The sequence below is a fragment of the Leptinotarsa decemlineata genome, unplaced genomic scaffold (assembly GCF_025532065.1).
Source record: "Leptinotarsa decemlineata unplaced genomic scaffold, Ldec_3_MD MMD2_tig00026314_RagTag_RagTag, whole genome shotgun sequence".
In the NCBI taxonomy this organism is placed as follows: Eukaryota; Metazoa; Arthropoda; class Insecta; order Coleoptera; family Chrysomelidae; genus Leptinotarsa; species Leptinotarsa decemlineata.
Genome location: NW_027412684.1, coordinates 12,370,751 through 12,391,719, shown reverse-complemented (window position 1 = coordinate 12,391,719; position 20,969 = coordinate 12,370,751). Strand labels below are relative to the sequence as shown.

At 34.9% G+C, this 20,969-nt stretch overlaps 1 protein-coding gene across 7 annotated transcripts in view; it reads right to left on the bottom strand.

The window, feature by feature from the left end:
- Tps1 (Trehalose-6-phosphate synthase 1) overlaps nucleotides 1-20,969 on the bottom strand; it is a 74,312-nt gene that overhangs the window by 21,031 nt on the left and 32,312 nt on the right. For 6 of the 7 annotated variants that reach the window (XM_023165045.2, XM_074181522.1, XM_074181523.1 and 3 more), the window contains exons 2-5: nucleotides 19,463-19,559; nucleotides 10,950-11,106; nucleotides 6,847-7,110; nucleotides 344-1,353 (exon numbers count right to left, since the gene is read on the bottom strand). In XM_023165045.2, coding sequence (XP_023020813.1) covers nucleotides 344-1,353; nucleotides 6,847-7,110; nucleotides 10,950-11,106; nucleotides 19,463-19,559 — 1,528 coding nt within the window. Of the gene's footprint in view, nucleotides 1-343; nucleotides 1,354-6,846; nucleotides 7,111-10,945; nucleotides 11,107-19,462; nucleotides 19,560-20,969 lie in introns of those variants that run through there. The other variant, XM_023165050.2, reaches the window with a different exon arrangement.

Below are 20,969 nucleotides of genomic sequence, written 5' to 3'. Positions count from 1 at the left end.
AAGTCAAATCAATATTGAGACTAAACAAAATTGAAAGGTCCACTAGCGTTCAGTTTTTGGGTTTATATATAGATGAAACTGCTTCGTGGAATATCTAGATCGATATCATAAAAAGAAAGCTGGCTCCGATAATTGAGATTTTATATAGAATAAAAACTATTTCTTTGTATCATCTGAAGCTGATTTACTAGTTACTCATTCATTCAAAATCAAAGTATTTTATTAGTGTATGTGGAACTGCTTCAAATGAAACTTCGGAACCATTGAGAATTTCACAGAATAAAGTTATTAAATTCATTTTCCATGCATCTTTCTTAAAATTATCAAATATATTTTTACTCACTTTGACAAATATTCATCAAAATCATCCAGCGTCACAGCAGGCATCGTAATTGACCCAATATCATCGTGGTCATCTTGAGTTTGCAGCGATCCCATGGCCGACAGAAATGACTTCGTCCAATAGTTAACATCGTTCAACATCTCCCTTCTCCTCAAGTAGTTCATCCGGAGAATCCTCTCATCCTCCGGCATCGTCAGAGCTCTGTGAATTACCTCAGAGGCATCATCAATTTCATACGGGTTGGAAATCAAAGCTTCATGCATGGTTTCTCCAGCTCCGGCGAAAGGGGATACTATAAGAACCCCTGGAGGTATGTTAATCTGACACGCGACAAATTCTTTAGCCACCAGGTTCATTCCATCGCGCAGCGGAGTGACTAACCCCACGGCTGCGTCTCGGTAGAAGGCGGCAAGCTCGTCCTGGCTAACGCACCCGTAGATGTACCGTATTGGAGACCAGTTGGGAGTGGTGAACTTTCCGTTGATTCTCCCAACCATCTGATCCATCTCCTCCTTGAGGTCTTGGTACTCCTTCACGTCGGTTCTAGATGGAACGGAGATTTGCAGCAAAGACACCTTCTCGATGTGCTCCGGATGGTTTTCTAGAAGCTTCTCGAAGGCTCGGAGTCTGTGTACCAAGCCTTTGGTGTAGTCCAAGCGGTCCACGCCAAGTATTATTTTCTGGTTTGTCGACAGCACTCTTGGCGCTTTTTCTGCTAGTTCCTTGAACCTTTCGTAAGGTATCCCGATTGGCAGAGGACGTACACGGACTGTACGACCTCCGTGTTCTACTAGGAGGTTCTTTCTGTCGACTCGACAGCCCAAACATCTCTGACAACAGTCTACGAAGTTGAGACAGTAGTCTGTGATGTGGAATCCGACCATGTCACAGCCTAGCATACCTTGTAGGATTTCGTCGGCCCAAGGGAAGAGTCTAAATATATCCCAGGGGGGAAAGGGGATGTGAAGAAAGAAGCCTAGCTTGCATTTTATTTCTTGTTCGTCTGCGGCCTGAAAAAAATTGATTCTCAGTTGTTGCTTTTTGTAGGGAGGAAATTATGTTAAGAAATGAATATCATGAATTTCAAGCGTGGAAAATATGCAATTTCTGAGAGGAAATCGATGTAAAGTTCATAACTGACGATAACGAATTAATTTAAAAAAAATATATATGTTTATGAGTACACCGAGTCCAAAAAGAAGAAAAAAAAATTATATCTAAAAAAATTTGAATCGAATTCGAATTAGAATTGAATCTTACGTTGTATCTAATTATGAAAAATAATAATCCTCAATATTGTATGCATTAACTCAATTCTGAAAACATTACAATACCAATATGTCCTTGTGTGTTTCGTATTATGTATATAGTTTATTTTCAATCCATTAGGCTAATTTATTTTTAACAGTTCATATCTATTCATTATGCTCATTTATACTTATCAGTTTATATCTATTGATTGCATATAATAATCATACATACATATTTTGTTAGTTTAGTCATAGTTTAGAATTTGGCAATATCACGCACAAGAGATTTTCTTTTGAAAATGTTGCTTCTGTAATGCCTACATTTATCTACCCAATCTCTGTTATATACAGTACGCACCATGTGGTGCGTACTGTATATAACAAAGTTTGTGCATTCCGTAAAACTAAACATGCACTAACAAAATACAGTAAAATACACGTAATATACGAGGAGCCTTCAGATATTTGATTTTGAGAGAAGAGTAAAGTACCCATGAAAAAAAGTTGTTTAACATTGAAAAATACATCTAGATTCAACGTCATGGCCATCTGAGTCAAGTTTTATTTTTTCCCCTTTTTTTAAGGGTACGAAAAGAAATTACTAAAACGATGAATAGACATCCTGTATACGACGGTTCATTTCAAAAGCCTGTAATATTACGAATTACACAGCTGTGGTATTAACCACGGTCAATTTTTTCGAAGAGTGAAATAATTTTCAAAGTTTTTGGTGCAAAGTTATTTTTATTTTTTGTTAACACACAAATTATACAGTATTATTATTTTTTTTTTCACCGTAGTGTGCGCTGGTCAGGCCCCATCCCCCGAAGCCCCGATACATTCGGGAGGGCGCGCCAGCATAATCAACCAATGACCACTCCCCACACCGTGGGGTAAGTGATCATTGGGTCCGAGAATCATGTGCCCTGAGCAAACGCAGTGAGCCAAGAATGACAGCCTTCTGCATCTGTGCGGCTAAGATTTCTGCCTTAGTGCGGCAAGCCGGTATGATTTTGAGATTCGAGAGTAGAGAAGACATCATTCCACCAAGGACTCCAACAATCAGAACGACCATATTGACAGAGTGATCTGGATAGAGTCTGAGGAGTTCGAAGAGAAAATCTCGATATTTTATCCGTTTTTCCTCCTCTTTTCTGACGATATTCGTCTCGCCAGGAGCTGAAAACTCCACGACAAATATCGTTTTGGTCTGGTGGTCGAGAAGGACTACATCAGGCTTATTAGCTTGTATGAGCCTGAGGGTGGGGAACGAATAGTTCCAATATTATTATTCCAGTATTATTATTATTATTGTAACGAAAATTTAGTATTCAATAATATCAAATCATAAAACATCAAAATGAATTGGGTATTTCGGAACAAACTCATTGATTTTCTGGAGATTTTCTTGTCCAAAATAATTCTCCAAAATAATCTCCAGAAAATCGATGGGTTTGTTCCAAAATACGTGAGGATGAACATTTTCTGGATTCATATAAGTTCAATGTTGTTTATTTTATAGGTATAAAGTATTAGAAAAGAAACAACTTTTTTCTGAGTTATTCTTAGAAAGTTCCAGATGCACCCCAAAATTCAAAACATAAGTTATTTTCCAAGCAAAAACTACCTGCGGCGTCAAATTTCGATTATATCTGGTGCGAACTTTGGTGCTGTCACTGTATGAATAACTGTTATTGTTGAATTTGATCAGTTCATCACAATTCCACCTCGTGAAATTTGTTCACGCACCAGACAGGTGGAAACTTAATTCAATTTACAGCCTCTGTCAACCAGCTAAAGAGTTCGAGTTGTTTCGAATAATCAACGTTATTTAAATATATCATTGTTCAAATAAGTTCAGTCATATATTGTCAAATTTATATTTTGTGAGATCAAACTGGGAAAATATCATACATAAATAGTATCCGAACAAACATTTATATGCTTCAGCTTATAACGACAGCTTGAAACATCTATAAATATGGTAACAAATCAGTGCTGTCAGTCCTATCTGAAAGGTTATCAATTTATCAAGAATTAAAAATGAGAAACCTCAATAGATTGAAACGAATTGAATTCTACTCTATTACTGCCGCTGAGGGTTATTTTTCTTCGTGTTCTGTTCTACATAAACTTCATTTGTGATGCACTGTTTGGAACTTTCAGTGTAGTAATGAATATTACTGAAGTTTCATCTCAACATCAAACCGTTATTTTTATCACGTGTTTCGATCACTAAGTAATCATCTTCAAGAGTGTAATCTTCCTCTTGAAGATAAAAAAAAGCGATTTATTTCCAATAGGATTACCCAGTTACAGGAAATGCCATAATTACAGAGTAGGTATATATGGAATAAATATTAAAAATACTGGAATATAGAAATGTATAAAAGTAAATGCTAAAACAAAGTATACATAAAATATTCGTATAAATTGAATTTCGAAAAGGAATGAAAAATTGAGTATATAACACAAAAAATTACAAATCATGCAATGTTACAGTACTGACACAAAAGTTATTTATAGTATTATTTATTACAAGTGATTATGATAACGAAATACCAAGGCGTTCAGAGAGTCAAAATTAATATCGCAGTGTTCACAGATTTTATTGAAGCTACTGCACATAAAATTCAATGGTGATCGTAGCATAATATTTGTGCGTGATGCTTCGCAATAGAATTTCAGATTGTGTCGACCTTCACTTCTCGGTACTAAGAAATTGATCAGGGGTAAAAGAACCGTACTGTCAATATTGTTGTTGAGTAATTCATGCAAGAATTTTATACCAAGGAAAACTCTTCCAATTTTCCAAAGATGTCATTTCAAATTTCCTTTGTACGCCCTCAGTTGATGTCTTTTGGTAGTCGTAAACCGGATTCCATAACAAAGAACCATACTCTAACTCAGATCTGGCGTACGCAAAATATAATAATTTTAAGGTGGCAATACTTTTGAAGTTCTTGCCATTTCTGTAAATGAATCCAAGCATCCTATTTGCATCAGCATGTATTTACTGTCGTATGTTATACCAAGATCTTTTATCTCATGTACGCGGTTGATTGTTGATTTGTTGATTGAATTATCGTACATTGAAGTTCGCTTTTTTGTTGTAAATGATATTATTTTACATTTGGATACGTTCAGTTGTAGACGATTATCATCACACCAAAGTTTGATTACATCTAATTCATGTTGTATACGTTGACAGTCAGTGATGTCGTCAATTTTATAATATAGCTTCAGGTCGTCTGCAAATAGTAGGCTAGGAATATTCAAAGAGGTTGACAAGTCATTATTAAAAATTAAAAATAATAGAGGTCCAAGATTGGAACCTTGTGGTACCCCAGATGTAACTACGTACATCATTCATGAACTTCATTGCATCATAAATAAGCAGTTGGGAAATCGTGCCTCTGAATCAAAAGAGGAGATGTATGAAGTTATTATTTCCACCCAATATAATATTTGAAACCGGAGCCTATAATTAAAACATTTGTAAATCAACACCAACATTATTTCGACCGCCATAGGTCTACTTCGTTATGCTATGTTGAATCATAAGTGAAATTTTCACTCAACGTTTCTGAAGGGACAGTTGAGCCTCAGTATTAGTAAGCATACACGCTGTACACTACAGCGCTTCGATGCTAGATCCCTTGCCATTGTATTTTTTCATCATCAATCACTATATTTCAACTGATTTTACAAGTTTGTTTGAAGGTGATTGACAATGTTTCATGATGAATTTCACTAGTTCGGACTTTCATTGTCAACTATATAAAATGATTTGAAATCCCTGAAACAACAAAAAGAAGAATTGAAAATGAATAGCTGAAAATAACAATTATATTAACCAAAATAAACCTGAAATGAAATAATAGTGAAATAAAATACAAGTAAAAATAGAACAATTGAATAAATTAAAATAAAGAAATGAAAAAAGAAAATGAAAATAAAAAGTGGAGAGATTCCAAGTAACGTTGATTCACGACGTTTCGATTGTTAGTATCTACAGTCGTTTTCGGGTGATGATTGGACTGATTTCTCCGAGAGATGACTATTTATAGGTCGTTCGAGTACTTTCACTGGTTCCGTGGGAGTTGGCCATTTTTCGCTTGATGATGGGTTTCCATATGTTGCGTATTTCTACCCTGGCTTGGCTGAATACGTTGTTGGACAACATGTATGCGGCTTCCTTAAATTTTCTCCTAAACCAATGTTCCTCTCTGTGCAAAATCTCAGCTTGGGACCACTCGATGTTGTGTTATTTCACTATTATTTCATTTCAGGTTCATTTTGGTTAATATAATTGTTATTTTCAGCTATTCATTTTCAATTCTTCTTTTTTAGTTGTTTCAGGGATTTCAAATCATTTTATATAGTAGACAATGGAAATCCGAACTAGTGAAATTGATTTTACAGGATTTACCTCGCTCTGGTCAGCCATCTACACCCTCAATGGAACTTGACATTGCTGAAGTGAAAAAAAAGGTGACTGAAAGTCTTTGTTGCAATCCGAGATAGCGGCTGATATTTTCATATCTCACGAATCAGTAAGTAACATTTTGAAATTTTTTTCTGGTATGAAAGCGGTGCCGCTCAACTAGTGGCAAAAAACCTGAATCTTCTGTGAAAACTCAATTGCTTGAAGGCCACTGAAAATATATTGGAATGAGTCAATTCCGTTTTTACATTGAGAAAAGACATCGTAACTGGTGATGAGAAAGGTTTATGAATTTGATATGCAAAATCATTAGCAAGTGGTGTCTTCCAACTGATCCGAAACCATAAAAAGCTCGTCCACGATAACCACGATGTTGTGCACTTGGAATTTTTGCCCAGAAGGTGAGAAAGTAGATAAAGAAAATTATCTGAGCATTGTGCGGCGGTTGAGAAAACCAAATCGTTGAAGAAGATCAGATATGTGAAAAGAAAACCCATAAATTTTTGTATCATGATAACGCATCATTTCACAAGGTTATAGTTAGATGGTGATGTTTATATGATTGGGTTCACAGGATACAATGAATTTGGATGTAAATTTTGAGTTTCATTGCCCAACTTCCGGTACTTTTGTCACATAGTAGTATTTTGACCATTTCCCCCCGCGTACTTCAATAAAAACTGAACAATTCAATGGTACTTCTCAATTGACTTCCTATTGCTACTATTTGAGTTTCATTTGCACTAAATTTTCATTTTGTTTCCGGTGAAACGCAACAGAAATCTGTTATACCTGTATTGACTCACCTGCCTTATCCAGTTGGCCGCCAACATCAGATGATAATCGTGGATCCAGATCAGTGGAATGTCTGCAGAAACTCTCGGAAGCGAAGTCAATCCTTTGAGAGTGCATTCCGCAAACTGTTTATTGGCTTTCACATAAGATTTCCAATGTTCACCCTTGAAGGATGCTCTATCTGGCATGGAATGGAATAATGGCCAGAAGGTGGCGTTGCAGCAGCCGTTGTAGTAAGAATCGAAAATCGCCGGGTCCATTTGTACTGCTATCACCTGAAATATAATGAAATGATATCGATCGATTATACTGGAAGTGTATGCAAATTGTTGTTCTAATCTTGGACTCATCGATGGGACTGGTGACAGAGACTTAACTACCTTGAAAATTCCTCAATTCATTTATGGGGTATTTCGATATGATCAGAATGATTCTTATTGAAAAATCAACCTGAAGAATAATTTAAAAAATCGAAACTGGAACAAAAAGTATGTTCTGGAATCCAAATGGAATGATGAGACAAGTGTGCTGTCATCAGCAAAGAAATATATTAGATTCTTGGTTTTTTCCAATATGTCGTTGATATACAATAAAAAGAGAGTTGGAGACAATATGGATCCCTGGGGAACACCAGCGTTTATGGTGAAAGTATTCGAGAGATATTCATCGACAGACCATCGGGCACAATACATTGTCATAGGCAATAGTATGAATCCAACTAATATACCCCAACCGGTTAAGAGACGATTTATATCGATGAAAGGAATAAATAAGTTTAAACGTCATTTAACCAGTGTGGATTGGAGTCTATTTTGCTCAGGTTTGTCAAATGTAGATCTTTTGGTGAACTTTTTTGTCAATACATTTCATAACTTAAGTTTAAAATGTTTTCTTCGAAAAAATAATTATCAAAATAATAAGCATTCTCCAGTGTCTTGGTTCACAGACGACTTGAAATACCTGAGACATCAACTTTCTGTTTTGAAGTTGGTAAATAATGTGACAAAACATCCAGTTTACATGGAAAATTATAGGGTACTTAGGGAAGTTTATAATAACAGGTAAAAAACTGCAAAAAAATTGCATATGACAATTTCATCATGTCATCTGAAAACAGAGCAAAGGCTTGTTGGAAAGTCATTGATTATGAAAGAAATGAATCAAAACAATCCGTAGTAACTCCTGATTGTCCACCACATGAGATAAATTACTTTTTATGTGAAATAGCTGTTAATATTATTAAATCTCTTCCAAACATATTCAATGACGAGCTCCTTAGTTTCAAGAACTGTCCTGCACCGTGCAGTTCTTTCTATTTGCACCCTGTTACTCATTTTGATGTTTCTTCAACCATAACGTCTTTAAAAAATTCTAATTGTCTTGATATTCATGAACTAAATAGTCGAATCTTGAAGAAAACTGGTATATACCCTAACATTTTTGAATAGAACTGGCCGATACTTGAATGAATGAAAATCCATATTTAAAAAACTAATCAATAGAGTTTATTCTATGATTTTCACTATAAGGATTTTACAAAAACCGCGACACGTGTTTCGCTATACAATAGCTTCTTCAAGCAAGTTATGCTTGAAGAAGCATATAGTATACTCGCAAAACTTGTGTGAATTAAAAAAGTAGTAATATTTTCAATATTAATATATTGACGTAGATGACAAGAAAATATCTCCTAATTAAAATTGTCCTATATCCATGCATGAAAACGATATTGTTGATGTTTTTGACCTCTGATCGATTAGTGATGGAACACAAGTGCGTATTTATTGATCTGAGATAAGTTCAGAGTCGTTCAATACCTATTTATGACTCAATTTGTAAACAGACTATTGAGAAAATGTATCCACCTTTTAATGTGACTTAATCGAGCATACTGTCATATCGTGATAGTGATAATAATAAATAATCATTTCGAAATTTCTTGCAGTCTGCACTTTGTGAAGGAAAATAATATTTCGTAAATATTCATGTGGAAAACATTCGATGACTCACAGCAAGAATATTTGAATTTAATTTCCTATTTACATCGTTTTGATTCGTTTTGATACAAAGTTGTAGAATTATATTTCATCGTGAGTATTTGGCAGATCTGTCAGTTTGAATAGTTCGACTCGAGGGGTGGTTTCATGCATTATAATGAAAGCCAAAATTATAAACTTAGGTCACCTTAATTTTTCCGATAATTTGAAAAAAAGGAAATTCGGCTTTCCACTTCTCCATCTTTATACAAACATTTCGAGAAACTTCCAAAGGAGGAAAGAAACTGATCTTGAACTAAAAAAGCTCTCACAAAACAACTTTAGAAAAAACCACTTTATAATTTCATGTCGTGATATATTTTTCAAATAAAGTTTGTGGAGATCAAATCGTGAATTGTAGTTTATGAAATTACTATGGATCTTTATTAAGTGACGGCCAAATTAATCAGAAAAAACCACTTTACTCTAAGAAAAACGTATTGCGTTTTTGTAGGGCATTTTTAGTCTTTTATCCATTTTTTGATCTAATCAATTATGAGTTTATATTGTTATTTACCAACTCTTGTTACTATATTCGTCACTCAACGTTAAAAAAAGACTGAAATAGAGCATTATTTTCAACTCTTGCAAAACTTACAGTTGTAAAAAAAAGTAATTCATGAATGAAGTGTGTGTATTTTCTATAATGTTATTCAATTTGGTACTGAAGAGCCTTATGGCAAGTGTCTTAAGGCGAAACATAGGTGTATACCAGTGAGGGTGACAGTGGTCCATGTAAGTGCAATTTATTACCATTCATTCAAAGTAGAACTCATGTGAATGATATCTGATTCTTATTCCTCAACAAATGTTCGATATACAAACTGAATAGAGAAAAGTATCTTCTGTATAATTCAGTGTTCATATAGAAGTATTTGTTTCGAAAGAATTTTTTTTTCATTCGTGTAATTCAATGTTTATATGAAAGTAGCTATTTCAGGAGGACTTTCTTTCAGTTTGTGTCTGAAAGTTACTTCTTTGCATGATTTACACATCCATGTATAGAGTTACTTATTTTCAAATTGATTACTTTCTTCCTTTCTTTGGAAGATCAGATGGAGTAGTAGAAAGCTAAAAACTTTCTTTCCCATAAAAAAAAGTAAACTTAAAATATTCTCAACACTTTGAAATCAACCTCAGATTAGTGCACAAAGGTAGAACAAGTTTCTCAACTTCTGAGAGTTGTCGTTCGTATGGAGGCGACAGCTGATTAACGGAAAAACAAATTTTGAAACAAATTTCTTTTTTTTTTTTAACAGAACATCATATCAGGTAGTAGAAGAACTGTCCGTCTTAGATAAAATGGAAGAATGTACACATCTAGATAAATACTCAAGAGGAGAATTGAACAAATCCAGAGAAAACTCCTTCAGAAATAATAGAGAAATGTTTATTAACATGTCGAAGGGTCTCAATTCCCCCAAGAGTTTTTTCATCTTCATCGTCAGTGGTTATTCAGACGACAAATTAAATGAAATAAGAAAATGAAAATTTCGATATGAAATTTCAAAATATTCATCTCTCCAACTGCCTTCACAGTAGGTTCTGATGAATGTCTGCCAAAAAACAACTACTTCCCTGGCCAGTACCATGCTGAATATTGAATTATATCCGACACATCAGTCTTGCAATCTTCGTTAGTCTAGCAGCACGACCATGCTGAAATTATTCGGGTGGATCACCTACAGACCGATTGGTGCTAATGAAAATGAAGATGAGACAGAAGGGAGAATCAATTAACCTTATGTTTCCTTATTATAAACATGCAACTCAAAACATATTATAGACTGGTGCGAATTTGAACAAATTCAAAGAAAACTGTTTGAAGTTTTTCTCGGAAAAATATTGGAGCTTAGCGTCATTGTTCAGAAAATTTAAGAACATATTTACTAATTTGTTGTCGTAGTATTGAAAAAATGAAAGACATGATACTAGGACAGATAATAAAAGAAACAATGGTAAGTATTTTAAAGAAGTTAAATCATTTCAGAGTTATTGAAAACAGAATGTTCCTCACGAATGATTAGTAAACGAAAAAAAAAAAAATATAATACTACGTATATGCTATACCTACATACTTTTTCTGATTTCAGACCAGCCGTGGGCGTTATGTCTGATGGATCTGATTCTGGAATTGGCTCATCGGGGTTCTCCAGATGAATACCTGGCCATCCTACCCATAGTCCTCCACCATTTATCACCACTGGGGCAACTGCTGTTACAAGACCCCCAGCACTAAAAACATAAAAGACATTTGAATGTATCGGATAACGGATATTTGGAAATACTATCAATGCTTTAGGTTTTTCGATAAAATAGTTGTGTAATGCTTTCTAAGTATTCATGACTTCCGCAAATAGTGAATCGAAGAGTTGATGGATCTTGATCATATTCCCAAAACTAAATGGTATCGATTGAGAATTTTAGAAGCATAGATATTGAACGGAAGTCATCCTTTGTGGGGAAGAGCTTTTCTATTAATATTTTCGTGAATTCGACTTTTGAGAGTTGTCCTGTACAGAGGGGCGACATCTTGTTAATGGAGAAAAAATTCAACAGTTTTTCATGAACATGTATATGCACACGTTTTTCCTGTGATAGGCTGATGAATTCCATTTCCTTGAATGCATGTTAGATGTTTGAAAGAAAAAGGAAGTGCAATTCACAAAAAAAATTGATATACATTGCTCTATATATTCGAATGAAGGCGTGTTTTTTATTACTGATATCAATTGGAAATTTCACGTCCAATATGGCCATTTATCACTGACACATTGTCGCATGCATATTCATCAGGAATCAGTGTTTCTTCGAAGTGATATCTTGAAGTCTTTGTTTATTTGCTTTCCTCGTGAAATTCAGTTTACAATTCATTTATGTTTATCATCATTATCATAAAGTGTAGGTATTATCAATTAACTGGTCGAGTGATCCAAAAATTCGTTCTCAAAAAGGGGTAGTTGGATAACAGGACAATTTTTTTTAACAATTACTATTTTGACAACATTTCAAATTTGATTGAATTCTTCTTCGGGGCTCTGTAATAAAGCATTTTCATTAACATACCTCCCACAAAACTTATAGCTGTATGTATTATATCTTTACTGTAAATACTGAGTTTTTTGTTGTTGTTTACCTCCATTGACTTGCTTTACTTCTTGCTTGGTTGATATATGGAATGTGACAAGTAACTTACATCTACAGGCGTTTTTTTCTGGGAGAAATAGATATTAGAGTGGATACACACCAGTTATTGGTCGATTGAAGAAAAAAGTCAATGATTTGTTTTTCGCAGTTTTTCATGAGTTCAGAAATTTCGAAGTAGTTATAAATAAGTTGAACTGCTTCAAAAAAGGAGTCGAACTCTACTCGTTCTAGTAACAGAAGACATGATAAAAACTGTCACGGAAAAAAATCAGTGGTTTGGAAATTCTGCTTTGGGGATATTTCCTAAATGCAACTCATATTTGAAAGTACTGACGACTGACTCTCAGTATGAAAACTGTCAACTCGTATGGGTTCCCAACTCCAAAAATTTTGCCAGCAGGAAAAGTTCACAAAAATTTCTGGAGACAAAACTCTGCTTTCCAGTAGAAATCCGAGTAGTTGGTTCACTAACTGAACACTGGGAATTACTGGAGTTGATGGAATGGATGAAATATTACGTTGAACGTCACATACAAACACCTACATGAGAAATTTCATCAACAACCAGTACAATAATGGTGGTACGTTATACTTATTGAGGGTTTGAGAGTTCTTCGGTACACTATACAATAGTATATATTCTGCAACACATCCAGGCATCCAGAGATCCAACTTCGTTTCTGGTAGAGCGGTAGTGTCATCTAATTGTGATTTGAGTATATTTAAAACCGAATCATATTCAATAACTTCAATAACTATCATAAATGATCAGTCCAAATTTCAATGAGACATTTTTTCCATTTTCATTGATATCATTTTTTGAAAAAAAAACTCATTACCATTCTACTCTATCTTCTTGATAACGTTCTGCTGGAAAGTTCGTAGGCTAACATTTGGCTAATTATTTTGATGTGAATCAATTTTATTTTTTATTATAGTTGCCTCTGAGGGCGATATAACAATTTTTCGATACCATTTTTGGAGTATGATTTGTCTTTATCCTCAAAATAGGCCTCATCGACGCTGAATTTCTTTTCAGCGAGCTTTCTCTTGATGTTTGAGAATAGAAAAAATCCGCTGATACCAGAGGACGTTTCTTTCGAAAGTAAGGCATGAATACTAGTAGTGTTATCTGTTAAATACTCATCATTCTTGATCATGTAGAGAAATTAATTTCAGTTACGAAAAAAATCTATGCGAAACAATTGCTTCGAATAAGAAACACTGAATTGAACAAAAACTGCTTTTCCTTTTTCATTCACCAGAATATTATTCTTTACGTGTGAAATTTTGAAATCTCCTTTGAAGATATGATTTTCTTCTCAAAAATTTCGATTTGTTGAACTTGTTTTCTTATTTACATAGCTCATATGATATTTTTGGATACGATTTCTGAATGTTCTGCCGGTTTGACCAATATATACCCTAGGACAAGTTCTACAATTCAATTCATATACTCCTGCTTTCTCGAATTTGGATGTTTTGTCTTTTTTATTCTCAACTAATTTTCCCAATGTGTTTACCTCTTCTATATGCAATTTTATTACCTTTTTATTCGAAAACTGGAAGCAGTACTGACTATGGATGAAAAGCAAAAGCAACAAAATTTATTTCAAGAAAGAATGTGTTCGTACACCATATGCATAAACAGAAATAATGAATTATTGTTGATACCCTGACATCTAATACGTCTTCAACGGTTATCTCTTGATACAAATGGCCTTGGAACTGTACATAAAGGAATTCATGAGGCAAAACATTGTTTTAGAAACACACAAGATTATTACTTGAAATACTATAGTCGGTCAAGGATAAAACTTAATCATTATCTTTTTTATGGAATTGGCGAATGCAATCAGGCGAATCGTTGGAATAAAGACACGTGCTCGATATTTGACGAGTGTTTAGTTCACAAATAATGAAAAATATATTAATTTCGGTCTCTGCGGCAATTTAAGTTTCATATCAATTTTGATTTGAAGTTGAACTGCACTCTGAACCTCAGGTTTGTTAGCTTGATAATCGAAGTGTTCCAGTATTGTTAACAAGTACACTGCGCTCATTTGAAGAAATGTGCATATTCACATTATTACGGAGAAAAAATAGCGCCAAACATTTGCAATTATTGTATAGGAACACATGAGAAACATGAAATTAAATATGATTTCAAAATTGATGACAGAAAACTGCAATGATTTTTAAAAATGTTAGGTTGGACAAACTGGTCGATCACTAAAACGAGTATCTGGTAAAATCAGATATATCAGAAGGTCATCCTACTAATCTAATAGCTGTTATTTTGCATGCCAAATAAAAACGTCATATTTTTGATTTCGGAAATCTGTTAACCTGGATGTTCAATCATATCGTGAAGAACTTTTAGATAAACTAAATTACTTTATTATACTAGAAAGGGTAAATTCGATAGGAGATAATCGAAACAATAAATAATGGTTTGATTTCCGTTATTTCAAACTCATTTAGTGGATGACCTAATAATTATTATTTCAAGTTGGAAAAACAAAGTATTGTCATTTCCCAAACCAAAATGATCCATGCCCCCCAATATTGCATGTATTTTATGATGATCTTGGGAGAAAAACCATAATACTATATGGGCTGAAAAGTCCCTGATATAGATAGCGCTAGTCTTAATGCATTCTCCGCTTTTAGTACTAACCTTCAAAAGAAAGTTGGAATTTCATGATATTCAACTCATGAGTTTATGAGTTATTGTGCTGAGAGTGACACTACTTTTGTTTGTTTCCAAATAATGTGTCTTTCAATTTTACACTGCTTCTTGATGGGAAAAAACCGTTGAAGCGACGCAATGGGTTGAAAAGTGTTAAAAGGACTCCGTTTCATCAGAAATGAGAGTTAAACGTTGGTTTTCTGACTTAAAACGTGGTCGTACAGACACCGATATTGCAGAATGCAGTGGACGACAAAATGAGGCAGTAACATCAGAAACCAAAAAATCGTTTTGAATGATCCAAAAGTGAAGTTGCATAATTTACTTGACACTGTAAATATATCAAAAGAACGTGATGGCTTTATATTGCATGAGCATTTGACTATGAGAAAACTCTGTTCAAAGTGGGTGCAACGCGAGCTCACTGTTGCCCAAAAACAAGAAAAACTCAATGGTTCTGAGCAGTGTTTGATCATGTTTAAACATAACATAACATAACCGGCATTTTTACGTCGATATGTGACAATGGATGAAACATGTATCCATCACTTCACTCCGGAATCAAAACGATCGACATGTGAGTGGTGAACAGCTGGTGAACCTCCTCCGAAGCGCTCGAAAGCACAACAATCGGCTGGAGAGGTTATGGCCTCGACATTTAGGGTTGTGCGTGGTAAAATATTCATCAAATATCTTGAGAAGGGAAATACCATCAACTGTATATATTATATAGCGTAATTGGAGCCTTTGAAGGCCGAAATTGCGGAAAAATGACCTCATTTGATGAAAAAGAAAGTGCTGCTTCATCAAGACAATGAACAGTGCCACAAATCAATGAAAACGATGGCAAAATTGCATGCATCGGCTTTGAATTGCTCCCGCATATACCATATTCCAGCGAGTACTGGCTGGAAAACATTTCGCTCGAATGAAGAGGTATTGGTAAAACTGAAGCCTATTTTGAGGCAATAGATAAATCGTTTCACAAAAGTCCTATCGAAATGTTAACGGCGCTGAAATGATTGAGTGGCTCTTGATGAAGACTTGAAGAACCACTTTTTCTATATCTTAACAAAATATCTCGAATACTTTCTACATTATTTATTGTGCCCACACAAAAGCAAACTTGTTACTTGTCGCGAATAAAAAGCTTTTAAATCCATACAGAAGGAGACTCCATCATCAGACTTTTTAAGCGAAAAGTCAAGAATATCACAGAATTCTGGCATATCACAAATGGCAATTTACTTCAATATCTGTCCGAATCTTCTCACGAGATGAATGAGAACTGTATTTATTGAAAAAAAGTCTTGCATGTTCTTTTTTTTACCAAAAATAACCGCATCAACTGCAAAGGGTTATTAGTGAAGAAACAATTAGGTATGATTATATTTTATGTAATATATGAATACATTTCAAAAAGGTTAGTAAAGAGTTCAAGTTCATCACGTCTAGGGCAGAATTGAGAGATGAGATTGGGAAGTCTTGCTTCTTATATTTCATATTCAAAAAACTGGGCACTCCAGGATAATGTGTTTCACGCCAGTGTTGGCTCGTGCATTGGAGAACAGGGGAGGCTTAAGTCATATAGACTATATACACACAGAAAAGCCCGCCGGAGGCGAGAAAATTTTCATGTTGTTGCACGCTTCGCTTAATACTAAAGTTAGGGCATGAGCATGATAATGCTTGAAAAGTGCATGAGGAGCTATGGACTTTATTTTAGTTTGTAAACCATTTAAATGGCCGACCATGACCGCAGCCCCATCATAGGTTTGCGCAATTAACTTTTGCCTAAAATTATAGGTGTCAAACGTACGAATTGAAAAATTAAACAAATCGTCAGCTGTGCGCCCAGATGAAACATCATGAAAATCCATAAAACGTTCTACCACATTACCATCTTTGGCATATCTAAAAACGATTGAAAGTTGTGATGTACAGGTAATATCGGTAGTTTCATCAATTTCCCATGAGAAAAAAGAAACACAATCTCCTTGCTTATATTTTCCTTAATAATATATGCCACACTGTCTATAATAAGCTCATTTTGGATGGTTTTTGAGGTGCCCGAAAAAACGCTACCGTTTAAAAAAGTGCCAAAGTGTGAATCATATTTGCCCCATAACACTAGGTAATTTTTTTAAATCGGAGTATCCTATTGTAGACCACGTTTGGTATTCGGTTTGTACGGAAAATAAAACACAGGGCCAACAAAAAAGTTTTTCTCGTTTAATGGAGCCGGTTAACCAATCGCATTTATCGTACCAACTCATATTAAATCCTCGATTTTGTCGATTATCTGATGATTTAATTGAAATCAAATTTGGTTGAGGCCTTCCCAGATTTTTTATAAAGTAAAATTTATTATCATAAGAGAAAGACTTGAAATTATTTGTCAGCAACCAATCGACTATATCATCAGATTTTTTAATTTCGTCCAACTCATCCATAATAAAAGAAAAAAAAACTTACCAAAAAGTGGAAGCCTGAAAACACATTGAAATAGAAAAAAACACTTTGAAAAAACATTAAGAATATTATCAAAAAGCACTGCCTGTTTTATACACAAATAACAAATATTATCAAGAAACACTAAAACGATTTACCGGAATATTCTTCAGTCCCGGTCCCTCACGGTATCCCGTCCGAATAATTAAATAAAAAACAAACGCAGTCGTACATTAACGGAGACCAACTAGAGGCTAGCCTCCTCTGATGCTATAATTTCTGCAACTAAAATTACGAGTCGAGACGTATGTCACTGATTGGATCGGTCTTGTGGAGCCTGTGTTTTTTAAAGCGGTCGGAGGCTTGGCTCCCTTGCAACGTATGGCATTTATTATTTCGAGTTGATAGTTTATCCGTTATTCGGCAGTGTGGTACGTACTACGTAATGATTGATAGTGTTTTTTCGGGCATATTATGTATTGATGGTAAAGTAATGATACCCAAGCATTTTCAGAAAAAAATAATAATAATTATTTGTCAATATCTTTCAATTTATTGCGATGAATAGCCAATGTTGGTCTTGTGTGTCCGATTCTGAGACGAGTAAGAATGACGATGTCTTCGTTGGGCCGATTGGTGGTTCTGGATGTCGGGATTTATCTCACGTAATTATTCGATTCCATGACCATCCATCTTGCTTTCCAAGTGTTTGCTATCAGTTTTTTTATACTATTGAAGTAATCTGAGTTGGCAATTAGTTCAAACAATGTTGGGGAAGAAGTAACTGAAGTCCGAGCGACTGCATCGGCTTTCTCATTGCCTCTGATTCCAGTATGCGAAGGTTTCCAGATTAGTTTAGTATATTTTTGGATCTGCATTAGCTTGGATACCCTTTCCTTTATACGGACAAGTAGTGAATTGCTTGGGTATAACTGTCTGATTCCATGAATTGCGCTGAGAGAATCGGTGATGATAACAGAGTTGCCTTCCATTTCACAGTGTGCTACGGCTTGATCTATGGCGTATAATTCACCTGTATAAACACTACCGATTGACGGCAGACTGTAAGCATGCTTCGTATCTCTTGTGATAACCGCTGCTCCTACACAATCAGAAGATTTCGAACCATCTGTGTATAAGTGATTGTATTCCTTGTAGTTGGAGATTATTTCAGAGAAAGTTTTTTTGATAAAACTTGGTGTGATATCATTTTTCCTGTGAGCGGAGAGTTGGGTGTTACAGGATGGGATCTTTATAGTCCATGGTGGCGGAGAGCAGAACCAAGTGACATGACATTTTTAGGGACTACAGGATTATTAGGAATTCTTGACGTTTTTGCGTTGAGTGGTAGTGCACCTTTATTACTTTGATCGAAAAGAAGGGGAAATCTGTTACTGAAGGTATACTGATAGCCTGGGTTCTCCTGCTTCGATAAGTAAACTTACCATTGGACTACCACGGTATGCTCCTAAGGCTATCCTGATGGCGGCATGTTGAATGACATCAAGCTCTTTGAGAGCTGTCTCATTTGCAGTAGAGTGGGCAATACATCCGTATTCTATTTTAGACCTTATTAGCGCCCGATAGATGGTTAACAAACTATTGCAGTCCGCGCTCCCCAGGTGTGATTTGACAAGACCTTCATTAGGTTCAAACCATTTTGACAAGATTTCTTAACATTGCGAATATTAGCGTTCCAATTTAGTTTGTAGTCAAACGTCATCCCAAGAACTTTGTTTCCTCAACGAATTCTAACTGCTGTCCATTTAGCGTAAAGTTTGGGAAATTGCATGTTCTTATTTTCCTATTTTGTATTCAGTGTAGTCGTTAGAAATATTTGAATATTTTGAACGAATTTTTTTTTCTCCTGGAGGAAATCAGAATGTTTTGAAAGTCAATAAACAACATTGACATATTTCACATTTCAGAACTTCTATCACATCTATCGAAAACGTTTCGAAACAAAGTGGAGTGAAGAAAAAACTAGGAAAATCAATTCTGAAGACTGAGGCAGATTTGAGCCTCCAAAACGTTAAGATAAGTATCTGTAGGATTTATCGACAATTATAGTTGAATTAATATGTTTTCATGTGAGAAATGTAAATTCACACGTGTTAATTCTTATGCGGGGACATTTATGAATATCAAAAAAGTATAGTCCCTGCGATAGATCCTTGCGGTACTCCTGTTATTAAAATATAAGGTGTAGAAAAACATTTTCAAAATGAAAAATTCTCAACTATGAATATAGGTAATGATAGTGCATTTCAAACTAGTAGGTATTTGTAATTTTTGACTTACCTAGCTTTCCTAACCAACTTCCCTTCCTTATCTCGTTGAAGAACAAAAGGCAGGCGATTGGAGACAACGATCATGCTCCCCGACGAGGCCACCACATCTGCGGTCATTTCAAAAGAATTAGTAAACTATTGCAGATCGATAAATTGAATATTCATAAAGTTATTCTCATAACGCCACCAAAAATCAATCAATCAATTATAGACGTGTAGCGAACTCGATATAAATAATCACCAGCACATTCCTCAGTCTCAGAGTGACCAACCAAGGGAGGTCAGTACAGTTTATCGGGAAATAATAATAGTTCATCAATCGAAACAAACAAAGTGGTAAAACAGTCGTTTATCCCGACTTTCTAGTAGGTACTAAACGCTTGGTAGTACCAAAATGTACGCGGTGTAAATTGATTGATAGTCCGATGTACTGCTGATCGCGGATCCACACTAATGTTATATAGTTCACAGAAATATCATTGTCAAAATCGCTTGATTTTATCAAGACAATAAAAAGATTAGGTATGTATGTTTACTTCTATAAAAACAAGGACGGAACAACATGGATCTTGTGAAATGAGTTAATCTTAACATGAATCTACAATATTACTGGAGTTTTATCCCAACACCAAACCGTTATTTTTAACACCCCGACACGAGTTTCAATCACCACGTGATCATCTTCAAGGGATAGATTGAACCGTTTCATCAATCTGAATGAATAAGAAAAATCGAAACAAAATCATAGTTTTTGTGTTAGAATGAATCACTCATACTATACATTGACACTGAGATTTTCCGAGAAGTACCTCAAACAATTCATTACAGCAAATATATTTTCCAGTTTTTGTGATCGCAGTCTTCGAGTTCCAATTCATGTCTGATGTTTCGCAATTGCAGTACTCTCCAATTGTCCAATTGCAAGTATTGTCTAATACTTTTGTAACATACATCAGTTATAATCGACCAATTGTTACAGTAATATCGTCAGAGGCAAAATCGGATATATCTATTACCGAAGTGTTTTATTTAAATATTTAGAGATATATTGAAGAAGAAATATATTGAAAATTCATCAGAGAAGAAAGTAATACAAATCATGAAATTATGAAACAACAAAAAATAATTGGCGCTCTGCGGCGATTTCATTGATTCCAGTGGCATAGTTACTTTTTCAGCTCCAAGAAAACCTGGAAAAACCTACAGTACCACATCATCTAAAGATTTTGATATGCCAATGTCTTCTCTTCCATAAAACAAAATGTAGGGTGTCTTCAGAGGCTCCAATAAATTCAAACATCGCCAGAACACTTCGTGACACGACTGTCAAACTTAAACCAGTCCGTTTCGTCTTTGACCAAGGCGGAATAATGACCAAATTCAACGCCAGAACCACAGTGAACAATGACTGCATGAAGATTATAATAGAGGTCTTGCTAGATTGAAGTGTTCATCTATTTCGAACTTTCGTAAGAGTTTGGTGCATTCGTCAGAGGTTGAGTCGTTTTTGAAGATCA